General features: G+C 38.4%; 1 protein-coding gene across 1 annotated transcript in view; it reads right to left on the reverse strand.

The window, feature by feature from the left end:
- Window positions 1-3672: 3672 nt before the first annotated feature.
- The window catches only part of HDX (highly divergent homeobox), a gene marked incomplete at both ends in the record, with an annotated part of 157196 nt that continues 138748 nt past the window's right edge, over window positions 3673-22120 (reverse strand). The window contains 2 exons of the mRNA XM_082864246.1: window positions 3673-3798; window positions 8923-9045. Of these exons, the coding sequence (XP_082720372.1) occupies window positions 3673-3798; window positions 8923-9045 (249 nt within the window). The remainder of the gene's footprint in view (window positions 3799-8922; window positions 9046-22120) is intronic.

Raw genomic sequence — 22120 nt, forward strand, 5'->3', positions numbered from 1 at the left:
ATGTTGACTGTAGGCTCACAAGTTAGTAGGCTCCTCCATTATAACATCACAGAGCATAGCTTAGTGAAGAGCATGATACAGTGCTGTCTGCCAAGGATAACACCAACTTCAAAGATGAACCCATTTATTCATAACTCCTACTGATAACTCCCTTAAAAGGCTAATCTATCAGAATTTGGCACTTTTAGGATCTGAATGAAAATCTAATATTTAAAAAAAATAAGCAATATTCCCTGTATACCACCACTGCAATATGGAGGAAGGACAGGAGTTAGAGTTTTCAGAATTCTTCTTAAATATGATCATAAGCTGTCAGGCCAAGGTGAGGAAACTATTCCTGGAAATGGGCTGAATGCTCCCTCCTCCCTAAAAAGGGCAACAAAGTCAATCTTAGAGGCTAGAATTCTTTTAAATATACCACTTATGCTTTCTCCTACAAACTTACATACTGCTGACTGTGAAAGTGTCTTAAAATAGATGTTACTGTCTTTGGAGAAATTACCTCTTGGACATCTTTTGAGGTCTTGGTAGTATACAGAGCTTAGGATGTAATTGGGTTGCAGCCTTTTCTTCTCCAACAATAACAAACATTTCTATCACAAGATTTCAATGATAGTACAAAATTCCTTCTGTTGATAACTGACGTTACAACAAAACATCCGTAGGTTCCATGAAGAGGCCGATTTCCTTTCAATGTTTTCCTTGCGTGTGCTAATTTTCCTATTCTCCAGGGTAACTGCAGTTCTCATTTTCTTGGGACTAATGTTAGCTTGGCTGAAATAAGAGAGGTACTTCAGGGTTTTTTTTTTAATACACATTTTGAAAGGTAAGTGCTCTCTTTTTTTTTTTTTTTTTTCTGGCGGAGCCATTGAGAGCTCAGAGTCTTAACCACTGGACTGCTAGGGAAGTCCTGGTAACTGCTTTTAGATACACATTCCCTGTTTAGAAACAGGCCAAAAGCAGACATCAAAGGATAGTTAAAAGAAAAGGAAAAAAAATCATGTTGGCATCTGTCTTTGTGAGAGATAGTATGGCGTCAGATACTATGTTCTGTTTTATTATTGTGTCAAAGCCCTAAAGAAAGAAACACTAGTTGTTTTTCTCCTCCCAGTCATGATGATGTTCACAAAAGGAGTCCATAAACTGATATTTTCCTGCTCTAAAAGTCTCAAAATCAATTCCAATCTATACATGTGAAAATATATTTTCTTCAAAGTAGATTTTTAATACTTGACCTTGGCATCATTTTCAAAATCTATGGTGTATAATTTCAATTTGCCAATTTTGATTTCTTTTTCTGGATACATCTATTTCCTTTGGTTCCTGCTACAGAAAAACTGTATTTCGTTTTAGAAATGTTTTACATTCAATGATAGTAAAATAAATAATTTTAGGGCTGAAACACAAATGTCAAGACAAAAGGATTCTTAAGTGTACTGTTATGATTTATGCAGTTTCTATTTTAATGGAACTTTAAACAGGGACAAGGGAATCATCTATGCCATACCTAGTAAAATCCTTAAGTCTATTAAAATTTCTACTTAAATAATTTTATTTCTATCCTTGAAAAAGTGAAAAGAAATAATTTATTTGGAAGTTTATGGCTTGCTGAGGAGTAGAAATCCAATGTCCCTATTGCAGGAGTTCAATGAATATTTTTTGATTTATTGACTAATTGCTGAAGTGTGACAAGCGTAATCCATAGAGTTCAAAGATGTAGGAGAGAATCACCTATCTTTACTTAGTAACAAAAACTCAATAATAAGGTGCTTAAATTGAAGCAGGAGAAATTATAGTTTAAAGATAAACTCAACAACTAGTAAAAAGGATGGTAAGAGAGACTTGAAGAGCTGGAGTTTGTTCATGTTACCTCAAGAAATGGTTTCTCTATTTGCTGTATATAGTAGAGACTCTTTATCTCATAGGGAATTAGAGTGACTGATAAATTTAAACGTAATATCCAAGGTTCTGTTACTCAGCCCTCTTTTCTCTGAATGGAATTTGTCCTGTCAACAAGGAGTACTAAAAATTGTTTATGAAGAACCATACAGCTCTCAGCTAAAAGGGAGCATACCTAAAAACTGAAATATTTCTGCTAACAAAGAACCATAACAGTAGCATGGCAGCAATATTAAATCAAACAAATAGCTGACAAAGTGAATGATTATCAATGAACCTTACCTATTTGTGTGTGTGGGAGGGGACATTTCAAGGTCAAAGACATTCATGACTGCATTTTTGTATTCATAAGTTGGTACCTGTGAATTCCAAGATCAAACTTGATTTTACTTACAAATTACAAAAATATCTGACATAGAAGCTTGATGGCCAAAAGAGACATCTAGTTACTTCATTAATCTTTTAGGTATAGATAATCATGTGATACAATTACACACTGCCAACTCACAAATATGTGATACTGTGTGCTCAGGGAGAAACTAGCATTTTCCCTTCTATGGGTCATGGTAATGCCATCTGGTACCCTGGAAGGGAAGGTCTGCAAAAAATTGTCTACAGTGTGGTGCTATCTGGTAGCTACTAATAGAGCAACTGGGTAGCATGCCCATTTTAGGAGTGTACTCATAGAATAGTATCCAGGAAATTCAGAGGACTGTGATTTACAACCAAAGTAGTATAATTCTTTTTGGATATTATCCTTGGCTGATGACTCTGTACAAGTCTTGCATGGAAATGAGGTAAATTTTGTGGCAAAGTTAAGTGACTAGATAAAAAAAAAAACAACACAAAGAAAACTCAGTGGCTTACCTTGACTTCTTGTTTCATAAAGTGTAAGAACTGAAGAAATATTATGGTGATGGTGATAAACTTGTAATATTTGTGCAACATTTCGTCTAACTCAGTTATATAAATTTACCAGTAGAATGTGAATCTTATCAATATTTGTCATTTGCAGCAATGAAGACTCCCATTAAGATTAATCTTTTACAACATTTTGTTCTATACACTTAATAATTTATTTGACTTCATGTCCATGAATTACTTTTCCATAATGCTTCCCTTCCCAAAATATTTGGGTTACATAATGGAAGAATACCAATAATTTACAATTATATAGTAGTAATCACTTCAATTTTCAAACATTAACTTAAGCCAAATTCTCATAGGAGTTTAAAAATAAATCCCAAGATTCATCCAGGTTAAAAAACATTTTTAAGGTTTTCTTTTCAATTTTCAGTCCACTTTCTTGAATAAAGGTGTATGTAGATAACAGGAAAAGGAGAGAGGAAGAAAGAAGACATAATGGCTACAAAAACAAGACTAATCAAGCTTCAGTAACTTGATAAGCTATGTTGAAATATCTTTGTTTTTGTGTCTGGTCAAAACTATTACTAAAACTAAGATTCTTCTATAAAACCAAAAAGACCTTTCAGAAATTAGACATTATTCATTTCATAGCTAAACTGCTCAAAATTAATTATATTTTTTTCCCAGAGTTCCATCAGTTTGGAAAAAACTCTCAAACAATGCTTTTAAATTTTACATACATCTTTTTGCACCACAGCCATCATATCTTGTTAATCCTTCAGTATACGTTGTTCGACAATATCTTTTTCCAACTGAAGAATTTCGGGACAACAGAATGCAACTATCTTGAAATGCATACCTGTTAGGTAGCCAAAAGGCTGTATCACATATCCTCCCCCCACCCAATCACAAACTGTCTGAGGCATTTTTCTCTGATAAAGAAGACACACTGAATGAGGTATCATCAGGCTCCGGTGAGGCATGATTGAAATCCATCTCTTCTAATTCAGGAGGTAAATCTGACAGCAGTGCCTGAGTCAGAAAAATCAATTGTTTTGAATTAGTATGTGGACATATTTTTTCCAATTTTATAGTTGTGGTCCTTTCACATTGATTTATTTTTACAGATTTAAATAAAGGAGCATTTCTCTTTCAGGGCCTTATACAATATCTTACCTAAGAGAAAAATTCTTCATACATTATTAAGGAAGTAACAAAATACTAGATCTTGAGAGCGTGGATTATATAGAGTGGAATCCTGAACAAAAGGGAAATAAGGAGAGAAATGAGCAACTATTCTGAACCAAATGCTTTGAAGTGTTTGAGATAAGTGATTTTCATACTAGTTTTGAGTGTTCACTGATAACTGCTAAAGGGCTTTAACATTATATTCCTTATTAAAATAGTCCTGCTTGGTTATGCTGTGTCCTTCAGACTAAAACACATTTCACAAAAGAGTATTTTGTACTTCAGTGGGAGAAAGAACTTAGCAGTTAGGGGGAAATTTCAGCTATTCTACTTTAGATTAAACTTTAACAATTTAAAAGTCCAAGTGATTTTTTTTCTTTTCTTAGGCCATGCCCATATCTACAGATGGCCAAGAATTCACCAAGACACTGCTGAACCAGTGAATTTGGCTGTGTAATGATGTATCTAGAGGGCTGCTCATTTTTCTGCTGGAGTAATTAGGGTAAGCCAAGAGCCATGAACTAAACTTTGCCATGGTGTAATTGTTTCATCTGGAGTTGCAGAACATGCATTCATACTAGAGAAATAAATAATTAATCAAGTTTTATCTGGTTGGTAGTGCTGATGCCCATTTGACCATCAGAAATTGCAAATTAAATGATTAATTTGATGCTCCTAATACCAAAAATAATGTAGCATATCTCGGCAATTTTTAGACAACGTTACTTGTAGTGTGGGCTTTGGGTGCAGTAGTAAACAAAGATCAAGGGAACAGGAACAAATGTAAGCTTGCCACTACCCAAATACGGAACAGAAAAACAGGGCATGTTAGAGAACACATGAAATCCACTGTTGAAATAAGACATTACTCTCCTATTCTCTTTATTAAAAGAAGTGACAGCTTATAAATCCTACAGTTTTTGTCTTAGAGCAAAGAGGAAAGATTAGAGCTTTCTGTCAGGCTTCAAAAGGAAAGACTAACTCCTTCTGAACAAAAATTTATTATTTATTTTATGCTATTAAATTGTCCATGAACTTCTTGATGAAACTGAGAGTACTATTTACAAAGCAGTCACCTAAAGGTACTACATACTCTCTAAGGTTTCTAGATCGCAGTCATAGGACACAGAGCCCTTTTCTGCTAGATCACTTGTTTACCACTAACCCAGTCTAGGTGAAACAAAGACTTTGCTGATATTGGTTGATCATAGTTTATGAGAAATACATCACTGGATTTATTTCATTTTGCAAGTGTGAAGAAGCCCCATTAAAGAGGGCAAAGTGTTACAATTAACATAGCTTAGAGTACTGGAAAGTCAAAGTAGATAAGCAAAGTTAATGACATTCTAAATTCTAGTGGGGAGACCTTCAAATCAAAGAAGCACTACTTTTTATTTCTTTCTCATTGCACTTATTGCACCTAATGTAGTTGACTAAAATGAGTGTAGTATGAAATAGGAAAACTTTAATATCTGAGGCAGTATAAGGCACAACTAATGCATGAAGTCCACTTTAAAATTCTCCTTTTCAGTATCTTCTGGATTGCAACATTGGCACACTGAACAAATCTTCAGATTATGTCAGTTGCTAGAACTGTCTTTTTCATAGACCAAAGTGAACACAATGAGCTCTCTTCACTTCAGGTTCTTCATCAGTCAGAGCCTGACCTAGTGTCACTCTTCCTAAGAGATTAAGGCATTTCCCAAATATATCATCAGTCTCTATAATACTTATTCTAGGCCCTAGGGTGTGAATGCCAAGTTCCATAATGTTAACCATTCTTATCCTCCTTGCAAAGTGGAGAAATCGAAGTTCAAGAAAGGCAATTGACCTGGCTAGAATCACATAGTGAATTACCAAGGGAAGAAAGACCATAACTAATGACTTAGCACAGTTCTGGGAACATTATTTTTATTTTAAAATGGCTATTGATTAAAAATTTATTTGGATAATCAAATATTTCAGTCAGACATTATCATATATTTTTAAATCCTGGACTGCTTCATTGGAGCAAAGTATTCTGTGGAACACTCATCTCACTCAACTTACCAAAATCAAGATTAATAGAAAAACAGGCTTTTTAAATGAGAAACCAGTGACAATATGGTTCTCTTTTATTAGGCAGAATAAAAATTAATTCCTTCCAGAAATAAACCTCTAAGTATTTCATAGTATAAAGATTAGTAGTTTAAGAGATGACCTGGATAACTTTTGTGGACTACTATAGGTGTCTTCTATATTTTTAGACCATATTTTGAGATCCATTATACCCAATCTCAACTATGAAAATCAGTAGTTTCTATCTGGGGGCTGATTATATAGGCCATGATTTTCAGTACAATTTTTTTTTTTTTTTTTGCGGTACGTGGGCCTGTCACTGTTGTGGCCTCTCCCATTGTGGAGCACAGGTTCTGGACGCGTAGGCTCAGCGGCCATGGCTCACGGGCCCAGCTGCTCCGTGGCATGTGGGATCCTCCCGGACCGGGGCACGAACCCGTGTCCCCTGAATCGGCAGGCAGACTCTCAACCTCTGTGCCACCAGGGAAGCCCTTCAGTACAATTTTTATATAACTGTCTCTCTTTCCCCCTAGTCAATGTTTGATTCATATCTTAATTCATCAGCCTTTTATCAGAGGAAAAGTACAAGAAAAAGAGAAAAATACAATGTACCATAGGTACTTTTCTTATTTGTTAGTGGTTTGGGGGAAAGAATAAAGCCAGGTTAGAATTAGAAAATAACGTGCAGTTTGTGTGCCACACCTTGATATCAAGAGACGTAAACAACTGCTAAGAAGCTGACCATTCCAAACCATTCTAAGACTTTTGGGACCAGGACCACACTCCAAGTTACTCCCATAGTTGGGCCTAATTCTGATTTTTTTTTTCTTTTTAACATTTATTTAATTAAAATTTACAGTTCCTTTGGGACCATGTTCAAGTGGCAGGTACATATATACACTACCAAATGTAAAACCGATAGCTAGTGGGAAGCAGCTGCATAGCACAGGGAGATCAGCTCGGTGCTTTGTGACCACCTAGAGGGGTGGGATAGGGAGGGTGGGAGGGAGGGAGATGCAGGAAGGACGAGATATGGGGATATATGTGTATGTATAGCTGATTCACTTTGTTATAAAGCAGAAACTAGCACACCACTGTAAAGCAATTATACTCCAATAAAGATGTTAAAAAAAAACAAAACAAGGGCTTCCCTGGTGGTGTAGTGGTTGAGAGTCTGCCTGCCGATGCAGGGGACACGGGTTCGTGCCCCAGTCCGGGAGGATCCCACATGCCACAGAGCGGCTGGGCCCGTGAGCCATGGCCGCTGAGCCTGCGCGTCCGGAGCCTGTGCCCCGCAACGGGAGAGGCCACAACCGTGAGAGGCCCGCGTACCGCAAAAAAAAAGCAGAAAAACAAAACAAAACACTACCACCTTATTTGTTTACAAATCTGTAGTTTTGGTTCTAAAAAACAAATACATGTTCAATATGCCATGGAATATGCATAACTCACATAATAAAGCAAAATGCTTAAATAAAGCTGGCCAAGGTAACTGAAAACTACTGTCTTGGGATGTTTGTGTATGTACAGCATGGGGGGAGCACAATTCATGAAACTGGACACATAATGTACATGCTGGTTTAAGCCTCATGAGTAAATTCTTTTCTAGTTTAAATTTTGTGGTTCAGTACTTTGGTGAAATATATAACGACTTTTTTCTTATAAAAAAAGGAGAATTGTTGGAAGCTAAAACACTAATCTTTTTCCCTAGAGATAACTCGGTTAGGCTGCGTACATGCAGTCTTGCTTGAATATAAGGGATAAATGTTTGTACTCCGGCTGAATAAAAAACTCTGAGACTGTGTGACATACTACTTACACTGGATTTCTCTGATAAAGAATCAACATGGTAGTATACGACTCAGAGGCAAATTTAGTAGCTTTTAGTATTAAATGGAACATTTAACATAATTCTATATTCCCTTTTAGCAAGATTAATAAATTATTTCACAAATTTTAACTGAAGAAATGAGACAGAAAATGTGCTTTGGGAGGAATTTGTAAACAAAAATCCACAGCGACAAACAAAAGATGTTGCATTTCATCTTTGGGGTAGAGCAGGGGTCCCCAACCCCTAGGCTGCAGACTGGTACCGGTCCTCGACATGTTAGGAACCGGACCACACAGCAGGAGGTGAGCAGCGGGTGCGAGAGGGAAGCTTCATCTGCCGCTCATCTCACCATCGCTCCCCCTCGCTTGCATTACCACCTGAATCATCTCCCCCACAACCACCTGTTCCGTGGAAAAATTGTCTTCCGTGAAACCAATCCCTGGTGCCAAAATGGTTGGGGACGGCTGGGGTAGAGGAATCAAACACTATCATTAAATTGGGAAAAGTGAATGTTGCACTGTGGTCACAAAGAATTTCACAAAGCAATCTCACGTTTTTTTAGTGATGAGCAACATATCATGAAATAAAAGGTATTCAAACACTTGTGAACTCTAGTAGGGGCTGGAATGTAACTGAAATCCAGAAGAGAGGCAAATGCCTCACTTCTTTCATTCACGAAAGGTCCCCAAATATGTGTCTCTCCAGTTAGTGTAGCCCAATCTCTACAAACATTTTGAGAATTTCTTTAAAACTAATTAAATGAAATAATATGAACAAGATGGGGAATACAGTCAATAATTATTTAAAAAATATTTTAAATGTTTTCCCTACTTAGTGGTGGCTTGGAATTAACAAAGTATGTTAATCAGTTATTTTGATTTTCCACTAAAGTAGCACACAAAATCTGAGTATTTTTTCCCAATCAAACTGTGCTTTAAAAAAAGTCACAAAGTAACAAATTCTTCCTTGATGCCAAGTAGGAATGAGGTATAAAAACAAAAAAATATGTAGAACCCAAGTGTGACATGCTACTTTTCAACATGATACATTACAGCTTACTATTCTCTTCTGTCACTTACCTGCTGTTGTTCCTTATCATCAGCTTTTATAGCTAGTATCAAGCTTCTTACAAACGTCTGAAGTTTAAAATATTTTTGCTTTTGAATCTCTAGTTCATTTTCAATGAATCTGACTTCTTCATTCTGAAGGAGAAAACATCGAATAATACAATTACTCTATGCAAACCTAGGACTGTACATGTTTCATGTACAATAAAATTTTTAAAAAGCAATCAACTTAGAGGGACAATAAAGAAGATAACATTTTACCATAAAGGAATATAAAGCACAGAAGTAAATTATCCTTTTACTCAAAGGCTGCCTTTTAAGCAAATCACCAACAGAAAATAATCTGCAAGGTCAAAAATCCAATCAAATAAATTCCAGTAAGAGAAAAATCAAGAAACAGTTCCCTTCTTGGAAAGACTCCTCCTACATTAAACCTAATTAGCATTTGGATTAGGATTAATAATAGAGCTCAATTAACCCCAAGTAAAGAGTGATAGCAGATGCAGTAATGCTGAATGTACTATTCACAAAGCCAAATACTGAGGTTATTATTTTGTACCAAGAAAGGACTCAAAATTTTAATAAGACTGTCTTAAGTAGTTTTCTGAGGTCCCCACCTTTATGTAAGAGTTTGTTATTTAGAAAATATCTCCAAATTTACCACTGATTTGAAACCCAGTCTCCACTATTTTTCCTAGTTGTGTAGGAAAAGAACAATAGACTAGGTTTTGGGAGGATTTTAGTGTCAGGTCTACTGATAATTGTGTAAACTTGGGCAGACCAATTAACCTGTGATTCTATTTACTCATCAATAAAATGGATATAATACTAGCAGTCTTTGGGAATTCTAGCTTGAGGGTTATAAGGCTCAAATAAGATAATGGCCATGAAATTGCTCTGAATAGATTTACTATTTAAGCTACAATAGTCAAGAAAGTGTGGTATTGTCAAAAGGGTGGACATATAGATCAATGGACAGAACAGAGAGTCCAGAAATATTTATTATATATTACTTTATACATATATAATACATATATATATGTACATATACATATTTGGTTGATTTTTGATGAAGATGCTGAGGTAATTCAATGGACAAAGAAAGAACAGTCTTTCAAAAAACAGTGGCTGAACAATTGTAAATCCATACCCCCTCCAAAAATGATTATTAACCCTTACCTCACACCATATACAAAATTTAATAAGAAATGGATCGTAGGCCTAAATGTAGAACCTAAAACTATAAAACTTCTAGAGGAAAACAGAGGAAAAATATCTTTATGTCCTTGGGTTAGGCAAAGATTTTTCAATAGGACACAAAAAACATGAAATTTAAAAGAAGGATTTCATAAAAAAAACCCCAAAAAACACAGCCTTTGCTTTTCAAAAGACACTTAAGAAAATAAAAATACATGCTACATATTAGGAGAAAAAATTTGTTAATCACATATCTGATAAAGGACTTACATTCAGAATACATAAAGAGCTCTTGCAGCACAAATATAGGACCAGCAACAGAATAAAAAGCAGGCAAAATATTTGAACATACACTTTATCAAAGAAGAAATGTGAATGGCCAATAAATATGTGAAAATGCTTAGTATTGTTTATCATTAAGGAAATGCAAATTAAAATCCCAAAGAGATACTACCACCAACATACTACAATGGCTAATGTTAAAGAGACTGACAATAGCAAGTGTTGATGAGAATGTGGAGCAATTAGAAGTCTCATACTTTGCTGGTGGGAGTGTAAAGCAGTACAGCAACTTTGGAAAATGTTTTGGCAGTTTTTTATAAAATTAAACATACCCTTTTTTACCATCTGACTCAGCAATCCTACTCTTAAGTATTTACCCAAGGGAAGTAAAAACACATGTCCACAAAAAGACAGACATGAATATTCATAGCAGCTTTATTCATAATAACCCCAAACTAGAAGAAACACAAGTGTTCATCAGCAGATGAATAACAAATTGTGTTCATGGTTACACAACTGTGTCCAATTGTCAAAACTAAATGTATGAAAAGGTGAATTTTATTGTATGTAACTTACATATCAAAAAAACTGATTAAAAAATTTATTACCCAGCCCTCTTGCCAAAAACTTGAAAATAAGCTGTACGTATTCTCTGCAACAAGAGAATCTGTCTCAAAGAGCATAGCAGGACCTTTAACAGCATTTGCTCAAAAAGCTGCATAAAATTAGTTAATTCTATGGGAATTCTTGTTTCAATTGAGAGGATACAGTTGTATTAATCATATTCTATCTATGAATATGTTTACTGCATCAATTATTTTATCAGCTCAGTTTAGAACTTATTTTACCTAATAAAACTGCTTCCTTTTCAGACCATTTAATATCAAGTGAATGATCTGCAAATGATGATTCAAGCTAAATTCCTTGTTCAAAGGCACTCTACAGTAATCTAAGTTATAAGCAAGCATTATAATAAAATTCCATGTGCTCCTGCTGTAATACACTTGACTAATTCTAAACTTTTTGTATTTTTAGTATTCATTGTCAGAACAGCAGTATTAGTAAAGTGCTGACCAGGAAGTCTTTTTGAATACAGGAGATATCTATCATCATTATCATAGTGTCCTTTGAAAGTGCAGTCCCCTAGAGCTACACTCACAGTCCATTAGAAAACATTTTAAAAACAGTAATTCACATTTGCAAAAGTCAGGAAGCATCTTTTGGTATGCAGATCTCTTCTCATGCAAATATTCCTCCTCCTCAGTATTTATGCAATGTTTTTAAAACATAAACAGCTTTAAGATAATTTAATATTTCAGACATTTTCTTCTTGGAGCTGCTTTTTGCAAGCCTATTAAACACTTCCTAGATTACAGGCAGTAATTTATGTGTACTTTCGAGATTTTCCTAAGCAAATGGTTTGCGAGAAGAACTAGTAAGATAACATCAGTCACTGCATTTCACGAAAAAAGACCTAGCTCATTTTTCTTTTTAAAATCTTCCCTACATTCCCACTAAACTTTGTCAATTCTCCAAGATAACTGTAGGGAGCACTCAAGGCTTCATGAGAACCAGGGCTTTGATCTCTGAGCAGGCTATTGATGGATGCCAAACATGAGGTGTTATTTTATGATATAGCTACTCATGCCTCAGAAACTCAGCTCATCAACTTGTGTTATAAACATTTGGGGTTAGTTAGAACTCCTAGCAATATGGATTTCTAGCAAATATCTCAATCAGAAACTCCACTATGCCCACACTGAATAGTGATGTTTGCATAGTAGTAATTACCAAACACACATAAAAAACATTCTTTCATTTTGCTACAGTGAATCCCAAGAACAACGAGAGATTGTTCAATTTAGTGTGGGGGGAAATAAGTTATAATAATACAGCTGCAGATCTTAATTGATTTTATATAATTGAGCACTTGCATAATAATATTAAAAGTATTTCCAAGGATAAATTAATTTATTCACTCACTCAGGAACTACTTACAGGACACCTATGTCCTAGGCACTAGACCAGGTAACATAAACATGAATAAGATAAGTATCTACAAGAAGCTTATGATGAATATATTCAAGAAACCAGCAAGGTGATTTTGATCCCAAAACAAAGAACACTAGCATGTGTATGCAAATAGAATAAAAGAATGTTCTCTCAATGAAGATTACATTTCCAAACTGGTAAGTCTATTTTATTTATTTATTTTTCTGGCTGCACTACACGGCATGCAGGATCTTAGTTCCCTGGCCAGGGATCGAACCTGTGTCCCCCTGCACTGGGAGTGCAGTCTCAACCACTGGACCACCAGGGAAGTCCCTGGTAAGGCTATTTTAAATCAACTTACTGAAATCAGCATTGAGAACTGCTATATGAGGTTTCACTTACAGGTACTTCAGAATTAAGGTAACAAAATTCACTGATGAAGTGAACCGAAATATCTCAAAAAATTATTATAAAGAGACATATTTTCTATATACGTGTTAATTTTTGAGAGTTAAATATTACTCAGCCATAAAAAGAAACGAAATTGAGCTATTTGTAATGAGGTGGATGGACCTAGAGTCTGTCATACAGAGTGAAGTAAGTCAGAAAGAGAAAAACAAATACCGTATGCTAACACATATATACGGAATGTAAGAAAAAAAATGTCATGATGAACCTAGGGGTAAGACAGGAATTAAGATACAGACGTACTAGAGAATGGACGTGAGGATATGGGGAGGGGGAAGGGTAAGCTGTGACAAAGTGAGAGAGTGGCATGGACACATATACACTACCAAATGTAAAATAGATAGCTAGTGGGAAGCAGCTGCATAGCTAAGGGAGATCAGCTCGGTGCTTTGTGACCACCTAGAGGGGTGGGATAGGGAAGGTGGGAGGGAGGGAGACGCAAGAGGGAAAAGATATGGGAACATATGCATATGTATAACTGATTCACTTTGTTATAAAGCAGAAACTAACACAACATTGTAAAGAAATTATACTCCAATAAAGATGTAAAAAAAAAAAGGTCATGTAGGATGGTGATGTTTTATAAAAGATATCCTTAATAAGGTAGCGAAAGACCCCTTGTTCCCGCAGAATTTACCAAAATGGAAAACACTGGGACGAGGGGAAGATGGCGGAAGAGTAAGACGCGGAGATCACCTTCCTCCCCACAGATACATCAGAAATACATCTACACGTGGAACAACTCCTACAGAACACCTACTGAACGCTGGCAGAAGACCTTAGACCTCCCAAAAGGCAAGAAACTCCCCACGTACCTGGGTAGGGCAAAAGAAACAAAGAAAAAACAGAGACAAAAGTATAGGGATGGGACCTGCACCAGTGGGAGGGAGCTGTGAAGGAGGAAAGGTTTCCCCACACTAGGAAGCCCCTTCGCGGGCAGAGATTGTGGGTGCCAGAGGCGGGGAGCTTCAGAGCCGCGGAGGAGAGCGCAGCAACAGGCGTGCGGAGGGCAAAGCGGTGAGATCCACGCAGAGGATTGGTGCTGACCGGCACTCACCAGCTCGACAGACTTGTCTGCTCACCAGCCGGGGTGGGCGGGGCTGCGAGCTGAGGCTCGGGCTTTGATCGGAGGGCAGGGAGAGGACTGGGGTTGGCGGCGTGAACACAGCCTGAAGGGGTTAGTGCACCACGGCTAGCCGGGAGGGAGTCTGGGAAAAGGTCTGGAGCTGTGGAAGAGGCAAGAGACTTTTTCTTCCCTCTTTGTTTCTTGGTGCGCAAGGAGAGGGGATTAAGAGCGATGTTTAAAGGAGCTCCAGAGACGGGCACGAGCTGCAGCTAAAAGCGCAGACCCCAGAGACAGCTAAGGCTGCTGCTGCTGCCACCAAGAAGCCTGGGTGCGAGCACAGGTCACTATCCACACCTCCCTTCTGGGGAGCCTGTGCAGCCCACAGCTGCCAGGTTGCCGGGATCCAGGGACAACTTCCCCGGGAGAACGCGCACGGCGCGCCTCAGGCTGGTGCATTGTCATGCCGGCCTCTGGCGCCGCAGGCTCGCCCCGCACTCCGTGCCCCTCCCTCCCCCCCGGCCTGAGTGAGCCAGAGCCCCCGAATCAGCGGCTCCTTGAACCCCATCCTGTCTGAGCAAAAAACAGTCGCCCTCCGGCAACCTACACTTAGAGGCGGGGCCAAATCCAAAGCTGAGGCCCTGGGAGGTGTGAGAACAAAGAAGAGAAAGGGAAATCTCTTCCCAGCAGCCTCAGAAGCAGCCGATTAAAGCTCCACAATCAACTTGATGTACCCTGCATCTGTGGAATACATGAATAGACAACAAATCATTCCAAACTGAGGAGGTGGACTTTGAGAGCAAGGTTTATGATTTTTTCCCCTTTTCCTCCTTTTGTGCATGTGTACGCTTCTGTGTGAGATTTTATCTGTATAGCTTTGCTTCCACCATTTGTCCTAGGGTTCTATCTGTCCGTTTTTCTTTTGTTTTTTTTTAAATTTTTTTCTTAATATTTAATTTTAATAACTTTATTTTATTTTACTTACCTTCTATCTTTCTTTCTTTCTTTCTTTCTTTCTTTCTTTCTTTCTTTCTTTCTTTCTTTCTTTTTTTTAACATCTTTATTGGGGTATAATTGCTTTACAATGGTGTGTTAGTTTCTGCTTTATAACAAAGTGAATCAGTCATACATAAACATATGTTCCCATATGTCTTCCCTGTTGCGTCTCCCTCCCTCCCACCCTCCCTATCCCACCCCTCCAGGCTGTCACAAAGCACCGAGCCAATATCCCTGTGCCATGCGGCTGCTTCCCACTAGCTATCTACCTTACTACGTTTGTTAGTGTGTATATGCCCATGACTCTCTCTCGCCCTGTCACAGCTCACCCTTCCCCCTCCCCATAACCTCAAGTCCGTTCTCTAGGAGGTCTGCGTCTTTATTCCTGCTTTACCCCTAGGTTCTTCATGACATTTTTTTCCTTAAATTCCATATATATGTGTTAGCATACGGTATTTGTCTTTTTCTTTCTGACTTACTTCACTCTGTATGACAGACTCTAGGTCTATCCACCTCATTACAAATAGCTCAATTTCGTTTCTTTTTATGGCTGAGTAATATTCCATTGTATATATGTGCCACATCTTCTTTATCCATTCATCCGATGATGGGCACTTAGGTTGTTTCCATCTCCGGGCTATTGTAAATAGAGCTGCAATGAACATTTTGGTACATGACTCTTTTTGAATTTTGGTTTTCTCAGGGTATATGCCCAGTAGTGGGATTGCTGGGTCATATGGTAGTTCTATTTGTAGTTTTTTAAGGAACCTCCATACTGTTCTCCATAGTGGCTGAACCAATTCACATTCCCACCAGCAGTGCAAGAGTGTTCCCTTTTCTCCACACCCTCTCCAGCATTTATTGTTTCTAGATTTTTTGATGATGGCCATTCTGACTGGTGTGAGATGATATCTCATTGTAGTTTTGATTTGCATTTCTCTAATGATTAATGATGTTGAGCATTCTTTCATGTGTTTGTTGGCAGTCTGTATATCTTCTTTGGAGAAATGTCTATTTAGGTCTTCTGCCCATTTTTGGATTGGGTTGTTTGTTTTCTTGTTATTGAGCTGCATGAGCTGCTTGTAAATTTTGGAGATTAATCCTTTGTCGGTTGCTTCATTTGCAAATATTTTCTCCCATTCTGAGGGTTGTCTTTTGGTCCTGTTTATGGTTTCCTTTGCTGTGCAAAAGCTTTTAAGTTTCATTAGGTCCCATTTGTTTATTTTTGTTTTTATTTCCATTTCTCTAGGAGGTGGGTCAGAAAGGATCTTGCTGTGATTTATGTCATAGAGTGTTCTGCCTATGTTTTCCTCTAAGAGTTTGATAGTTTCTGGCCTTACATTTAGGTCTTTAATCCATTTTGAGCTTATTTTTGTGTATGGTGTTAGGAAGTGATCTAATCTCATACTTTTACATGTACCTGTCCAGTTTTCCCAGCACCACTTATTGAAGAGGCTGTCCTTTCTCCATTGTACATTACTGCCACCTTTATCAAAGATAAGGTGTCCATATGTGCATGGGTTTATCTCTGGGCTTTCTATCCTGTTCCATTGATCTATCTTTCTGTTTTTGTGCCAGTACCATACCGTCTTGATAACTGTAGCTTTGTAGTATAGTCTGAAGTCAGGGAGCCTGATTCCTCCAGTTCCTTCTTTCGTTCTCAAGATTGCTTTGGCTATTCGGGGTCTTTTGTGTTTCCATACAAATTGTGAAATTTTTTGTTCTAGTTCTGTGAAAAATGCCAGTGGTAGTTTGATAGGGATTGCATTGAATCTATAGATTGCTTTGGGTAGTAGAGTCATTTTCACAATGTTGATTCTTCCAATCCAAGAACATGGTATATCTCTCCATCTATTTGTATCATCTTTAATTTCTTTCATCAGTGTCTTATAATTTTCTGCATACAGGTCTTTTGTCTCCTTAGGTAGGTTTATTCCTAGATATTTTATTCTTTTTGTTGCAGTGGTAAATGGGAGTGTTTTCTTGATTTCACTTTCAGATTTTTCATCATTAGTATATAGGAATGCCAGAGATTTCTGTGCATTAATTTTGTATCCTGCCACTTTACCAAATTCATTGATTAGCTCTAGTAGTTTTCTGGTAGCATCTTTAGGGTTCTCTATGTATAGGATCATGTCATCTGCAAACAGTGACAGCTTTACTTCTTCTTTTCCGATTTGGATTCCTTTTATTTCCTTTTCTTCTCTGATTGCTGTGGCTAAAACTTCCAAAACAATGTTGAATAAGAGTGGTGAGAGTGGGCAACCTTGTCTTGTTCCTAATCTTAGTGGAAATGCTTTCAGTTTTTCACCATTGAGGATGATGTTTGCTGTGGGCTTGTCATATATGGCCTTTATTATGTTGAGGAAAGTTCCCTCTATGCCTACTTTCTGCAGGGTTTTTATCATAAATGGGTGTTGAATTTTGTCAAAAGCTTTCTCTGCATCTATTGAGATGATCATATGGTTTTTCTCCTTCAATTTGTTAATATGGTTTATCACATTGATATATTTGCGTATATTGAAGAATCCTTGCATTCCTGGAATAAACCCCACTTGATCATGGTGTATGATCCTTTTAATGTGCTGTTGGATTCTGTTTGCTAGTATTTTGTTGAGGATTTTTGCATCTATGTTCATCAGTGATATTGGCCTGTAGTTTTCTTTCTTTGTGACATCCTTGTCTGGTTTTGGTATCAAGGTGATGGTGGCCTCGTAGAAGGAGTTTGGGAGTGGTCCTCCCTCTGCTATATTTTGGAAGAGTTTGAGGATAGGTGTTAGCTCTTCTCTAAATGTTTGATAGAATTCGCCTGTAAAGCCATCTGGTCCTGGGCTTTTCTTTGTTGGAAGGTTTTTAATCACAGTTTCAATTTCAGTGCTTGTGATTGGTCTGTTCATATTTTCTATTTCTTCCTGATTCAGTCTTGGCAGGTTGTGCATTTCTAAGAATTTGTCCATTTCTTCCAGATTGTCCATTTTATTGGCATAGAGTTGCTTGTAGTAATCTCTCATGATCTCTTTTATTTCTGCAGTGTCAGTTGTTACCTCTCCTTTTTCATTTCTAATTCTATTGATTTGAGTCTTCTCCCTTTTTTTCTTGATGAGTCTGGCTAGTGGTTTATCTATTTTGTTTATCTTCTCAAAGAACCAGCTTTTAGTTTTATTGATCTTTGCTATTGTTTCCTTCATTTCTTTTTCATTTATTTCTGATCTGATTTTTATGATTTCTTTCCTTCTGCTAGCTTTGGGGTTTTTTTGTTCTTCTTTCTCTAATTGCTTGAGGTGCAAGGTTAGGTTGTTTATTCGAGATGTTTCCTGCTTCTTAAGGTGGGCTTGTATTGCTATAAACTTCCCCCTTAGAACTGCTTTTGCTGCATCCTACAGGTTTTGGGTCGTTGTGTCTACATTGTCATTTGTTTCTAGGTATTTTTTGATTTCGTCTTTGATTTCTTCAGTGATATCTTCATTATTAAGTAGTGTATTGTTTAGCCTCCATGTGTTTGTATTTTTTACAGATCTTTTCCTGTAATTGATATCTAGTCTCATGGCGTTGTGGTCAGAAAAGATACTTGATACAATTTCAATTTTCTTAAATTTACCAAGGCTTGATTTGTGACCTAAGATATGATCTATCCTGGAGAATGTTCCATGAGCACTTGAGAAAAATGTGTATTCTGTTGTTTTTGGATGGAGTGTCCTATAAATATCAATTAAGTCCATCTTGTTTAATGTATCATTTAAAGCTTGTGTTTCCTTATTTATTTTCATTTTGGATGATCTGTCCATGGGTGAAAGTGGGGTGTTTAAGTCCCCTACTATGAATGTGTTACTGTTGATTTCCCCTTTTATGGCTGTTAGTATTTGCCTTATGTATTGAGGTGCTCCTATGTTGGGTGCATAAATATTTACAATTGTTATATCTTCTTCTTGGATCGATCCCTTGATCATTATGTAGTGTCCTTCTTTGTCTCTTTTAATAGTCCTTATTTTAAAGTCTATTTTGTCTGATATGAGAATTGCTACTCCAGCTTTCTTTTGGCTTCCATTTGCATGGAGTATCTTTTTCCATCCCCTTACTTTCAGTCTGTATGTGTCTCTAGGTCTGAAGTGGGTCTCTTGTAGACAGCATATATAAGGATCTTGTTTTTGTATCCATTCAGCTAATCTGTGTCTTTTGGTGGGAGCATTTAGTCCATTTACATTTAAGGTAATTATCGATATGTATGTTCCTATTCCCATTTTCTAAATTGTTTTGTGTTCGTTATTATAGGTCTTTTCCTTCTCTTGTGTTTCTTGCCTAGAAAAGATCCTTTAGCATTTGTTGTAAAGCTGGTTTGGTGGTGCTGAACTCTCTCAGCTTTTGCTTGTCTGTAAAGGTTTTAATTTCTCCACCAAATCTGAATGAGATCCTTGCTGGGTAGAGTAGTCTTGGCTGCATGTTTTTCTCCTTCATCACTTTCAGTATGTCCTGCCACTCCCTTCTGGCTTGTAGGGTTTCTGCTGAGAGATCAGCTGTTAACCTTATGGGGATTCCCTTATGTGTTATTTGTTGTTTTTCCCTTGCTGCTTTTAATATGCTTTCTTTGTATTTAATTTTTGACAGTTTGATTAATATGTGTCTTGGCGTATTTCTCCTTGTATTTATCTTGTATGGGACTCTCTGTGCTTCCTGGACTTGATTAACTATTTCCTTTCCCATGTTAGGGAAGTTTTCAACTATAATCTCTTCAAATATTTTCTCAGTCCCTTTCTTTTTCTCTTCTTCTTCTGGAACCCCTATAATTTGAATGTTGGTGCGTTTAATGTTGTCCCAGAGGTCTCTGAGACTGTCCTCAGTTCTTTTCATTCTTTTTTCTTTATTCTGCTCTGCAGTAGTTATTTCCACTATTTTATCTTCCAGGTCACTTATCCGTTCTTCTGCCTCAGTTATTCTGCTATTGATCCCATCTAGAGTACTTTTAATTTCATTTATTGTGTTGTTCATCGTTGCTTGTTTCATCTTTAGTTCTTCTAGGTCCTTGTTAACTGATTCTTGCATTTTGTCCAATCTATTGTCCATTCTATCTCCAAGATTTCGGATCAACCTTACTATCATTATTCTGAATTCTCTTTCAGGTAGACTGCCTATTTCCTCTTCATTTGTTAGGTCTGGTGCATTTTTATCTTGCTCCTTCATCTGCTGTGTGTTTTTCTGTCTTCTCATTTTGCTTATCTTACTGTGTTTGGGGTCTCCTTTTTGCAGGCTGCAGGTTCATAGTTCCTCCTGTTTTTGATGTCTGTCTCCAGTGGCTAAGGTTGGTTCAGTGGGTTGTGTAGGCTTCCTGGTGGAGGGGACTAGTGCCTGTGTTGTGGTGGATGAGGCTGGATCTTGTCTCTCTAGTGGGCAGGTTCACGTCTGGTGGTGTGTTTGGGGGTGTCTGTGGCCTTATTATGATTTTAGGCAGCCTCTCTGCGAATGGGTGGGGTTGTGTTCCTGTTTTGCTAGTTGTTTGGCATAGGTTTTCCAGCACTGTGGCTTGCTGGTCGTTGAGTGAAGCTGGGTGCTGGTGTTAAGATGGAGGTCTCTGGGAGATTTTCGCCATTTGATATTATGTGGAGCTGGGAGGTCTCTTGTTGATCAGTGTCCTGAAGTTGGCTCTCCTACCTCAGAGGCAGAGCCCTGCCTCCTGGCTGGAGCACCAAAAGCTTTTCATCCACACGGCTCAGGATAAAAGGGAGAAAAAGTAGAGGGAATTAGTAGAAGTATGAGGAAAGGAAGAAGGAAAGGAGGGTAGGAAGGAAGGAAGAAAGAAAGAAAGAAGCAAAGAAGGAAAGAAGGCAAGAAGGAAAGAAAGGAGGGAGGGAGGGAGGGAGGAAGGAAGGAAGGAGGGAAAGAAGGAAAAATGACAGAAAGAAAGAAGATACAGTAAAAATAAAATAAAGTATAATAAAGTTATTGAATTAAAAAATTCTTATTTAGAAAAAAAAAAGGGACGGAAAGAACCTTAGGACAAATGTTGGCAGCAAAGCTATACAGACAAAATCTTACACAGAAGCATACACATACACCCTCACAAAAAGAGGTAAAGGGGGAAAAATCCTAAATCTTGCTGTCAGAGACCACCTCCTCAATTTGGGATGATTCGTTGTCTAAAGGAGGGAAGGAAGGACGGAAAGAAAGAAAGAAAGAACGAAGGTAAAGTATAATATTGTTATTAAAATTAATTATTAAGAAAAAAAAATTAAAAAAAAAAACATGGACGGATAGAACCCTAGGACAAATGGTGGAAGCAAGACTATACAGACAAGATCTCACACAGAAGCATACACATACACATTCACAAAAAGAGGAAAGGGGAAAAAATCATAGATCTTGCTCCTAAAGTCCACTTCCTTAATTTGGGATGATTCGTTGTCTATTCAGGTATTCCATAGATGCAGGGTATATCAAGTTGATTGTGGAGCTTTAATCCGTTGCTTCTGAGGCTGCTGGGAGAGATTTCCCTTTCTCTTCTTTGTTCTCACAGCTCCCAGGGCTCAGCTTTGGATTTGGCCCTGCCACTGCGTGTAGATCGCTGGAGGGCGTCTGTTTTTTGCTCAGACAGGATGGGGTTAAAAGAGCTGCTGACTGGGGGCTCTGGCGCACTCAGGCCGGCGGGGACGGAGGGGCACAGAGTGCGGGGCGGGCCTGCGGTGGCAAAGGCCGGCGTGACTTTGCACCAGCCTGAGGCGCGCTGTGCGCTGTCCCGGGGAAGTTGTCCCTGGATCCCGGTAACCTGGCAGTGGCGGGCTGCACAGGCTCCGCGGAAGAGGGGTGTGGAGAGTGACCTGTGCTCGCACACAGGCCCCTCGGTGGCGGCAGCAGCAGCCTTAACGTCTCCCGCCCGCCTCTGGGGTCCGCGCTTTTAGCCGCGGCTTGCGCCCGTCTCTGGATTCCGCGCTTTCAGCCGCGGCTCGCGCCCGTCTCTGGATTCCGCGCTTTCAGCCGCGGCTCGCGCCCGTCTCTGGGGTTCGCGCTTTTAGCCGCGGCTCGCGCCCGTCTCTGGAGTTCCTTTAAGCAGCATTCTTAAACCCCTCTCCTCATGCCCCAGGAAACAAAGAGGGAAGGAAAAGTCTCCTGCCTCTTCGGCAGGTGCAGGCTTTTCCCCGGACTCCCTCCCGGCTAGCTGTGGTGCACTAACCCCTTCAGGCTATGTTCAAGCCGCCAACCCCAGTTCTCTCCCTGCGCTCCGGC

The sequence above is a fragment of the Leucopleurus acutus genome, assembly GCF_964270905.1.
Source record: "Leucopleurus acutus genome assembly, chromosome: X".
In the NCBI taxonomy this organism is placed as follows: domain Eukaryota; kingdom Metazoa; phylum Chordata; class Mammalia; order Artiodactyla; family Delphinidae; genus Leucopleurus; species Leucopleurus acutus.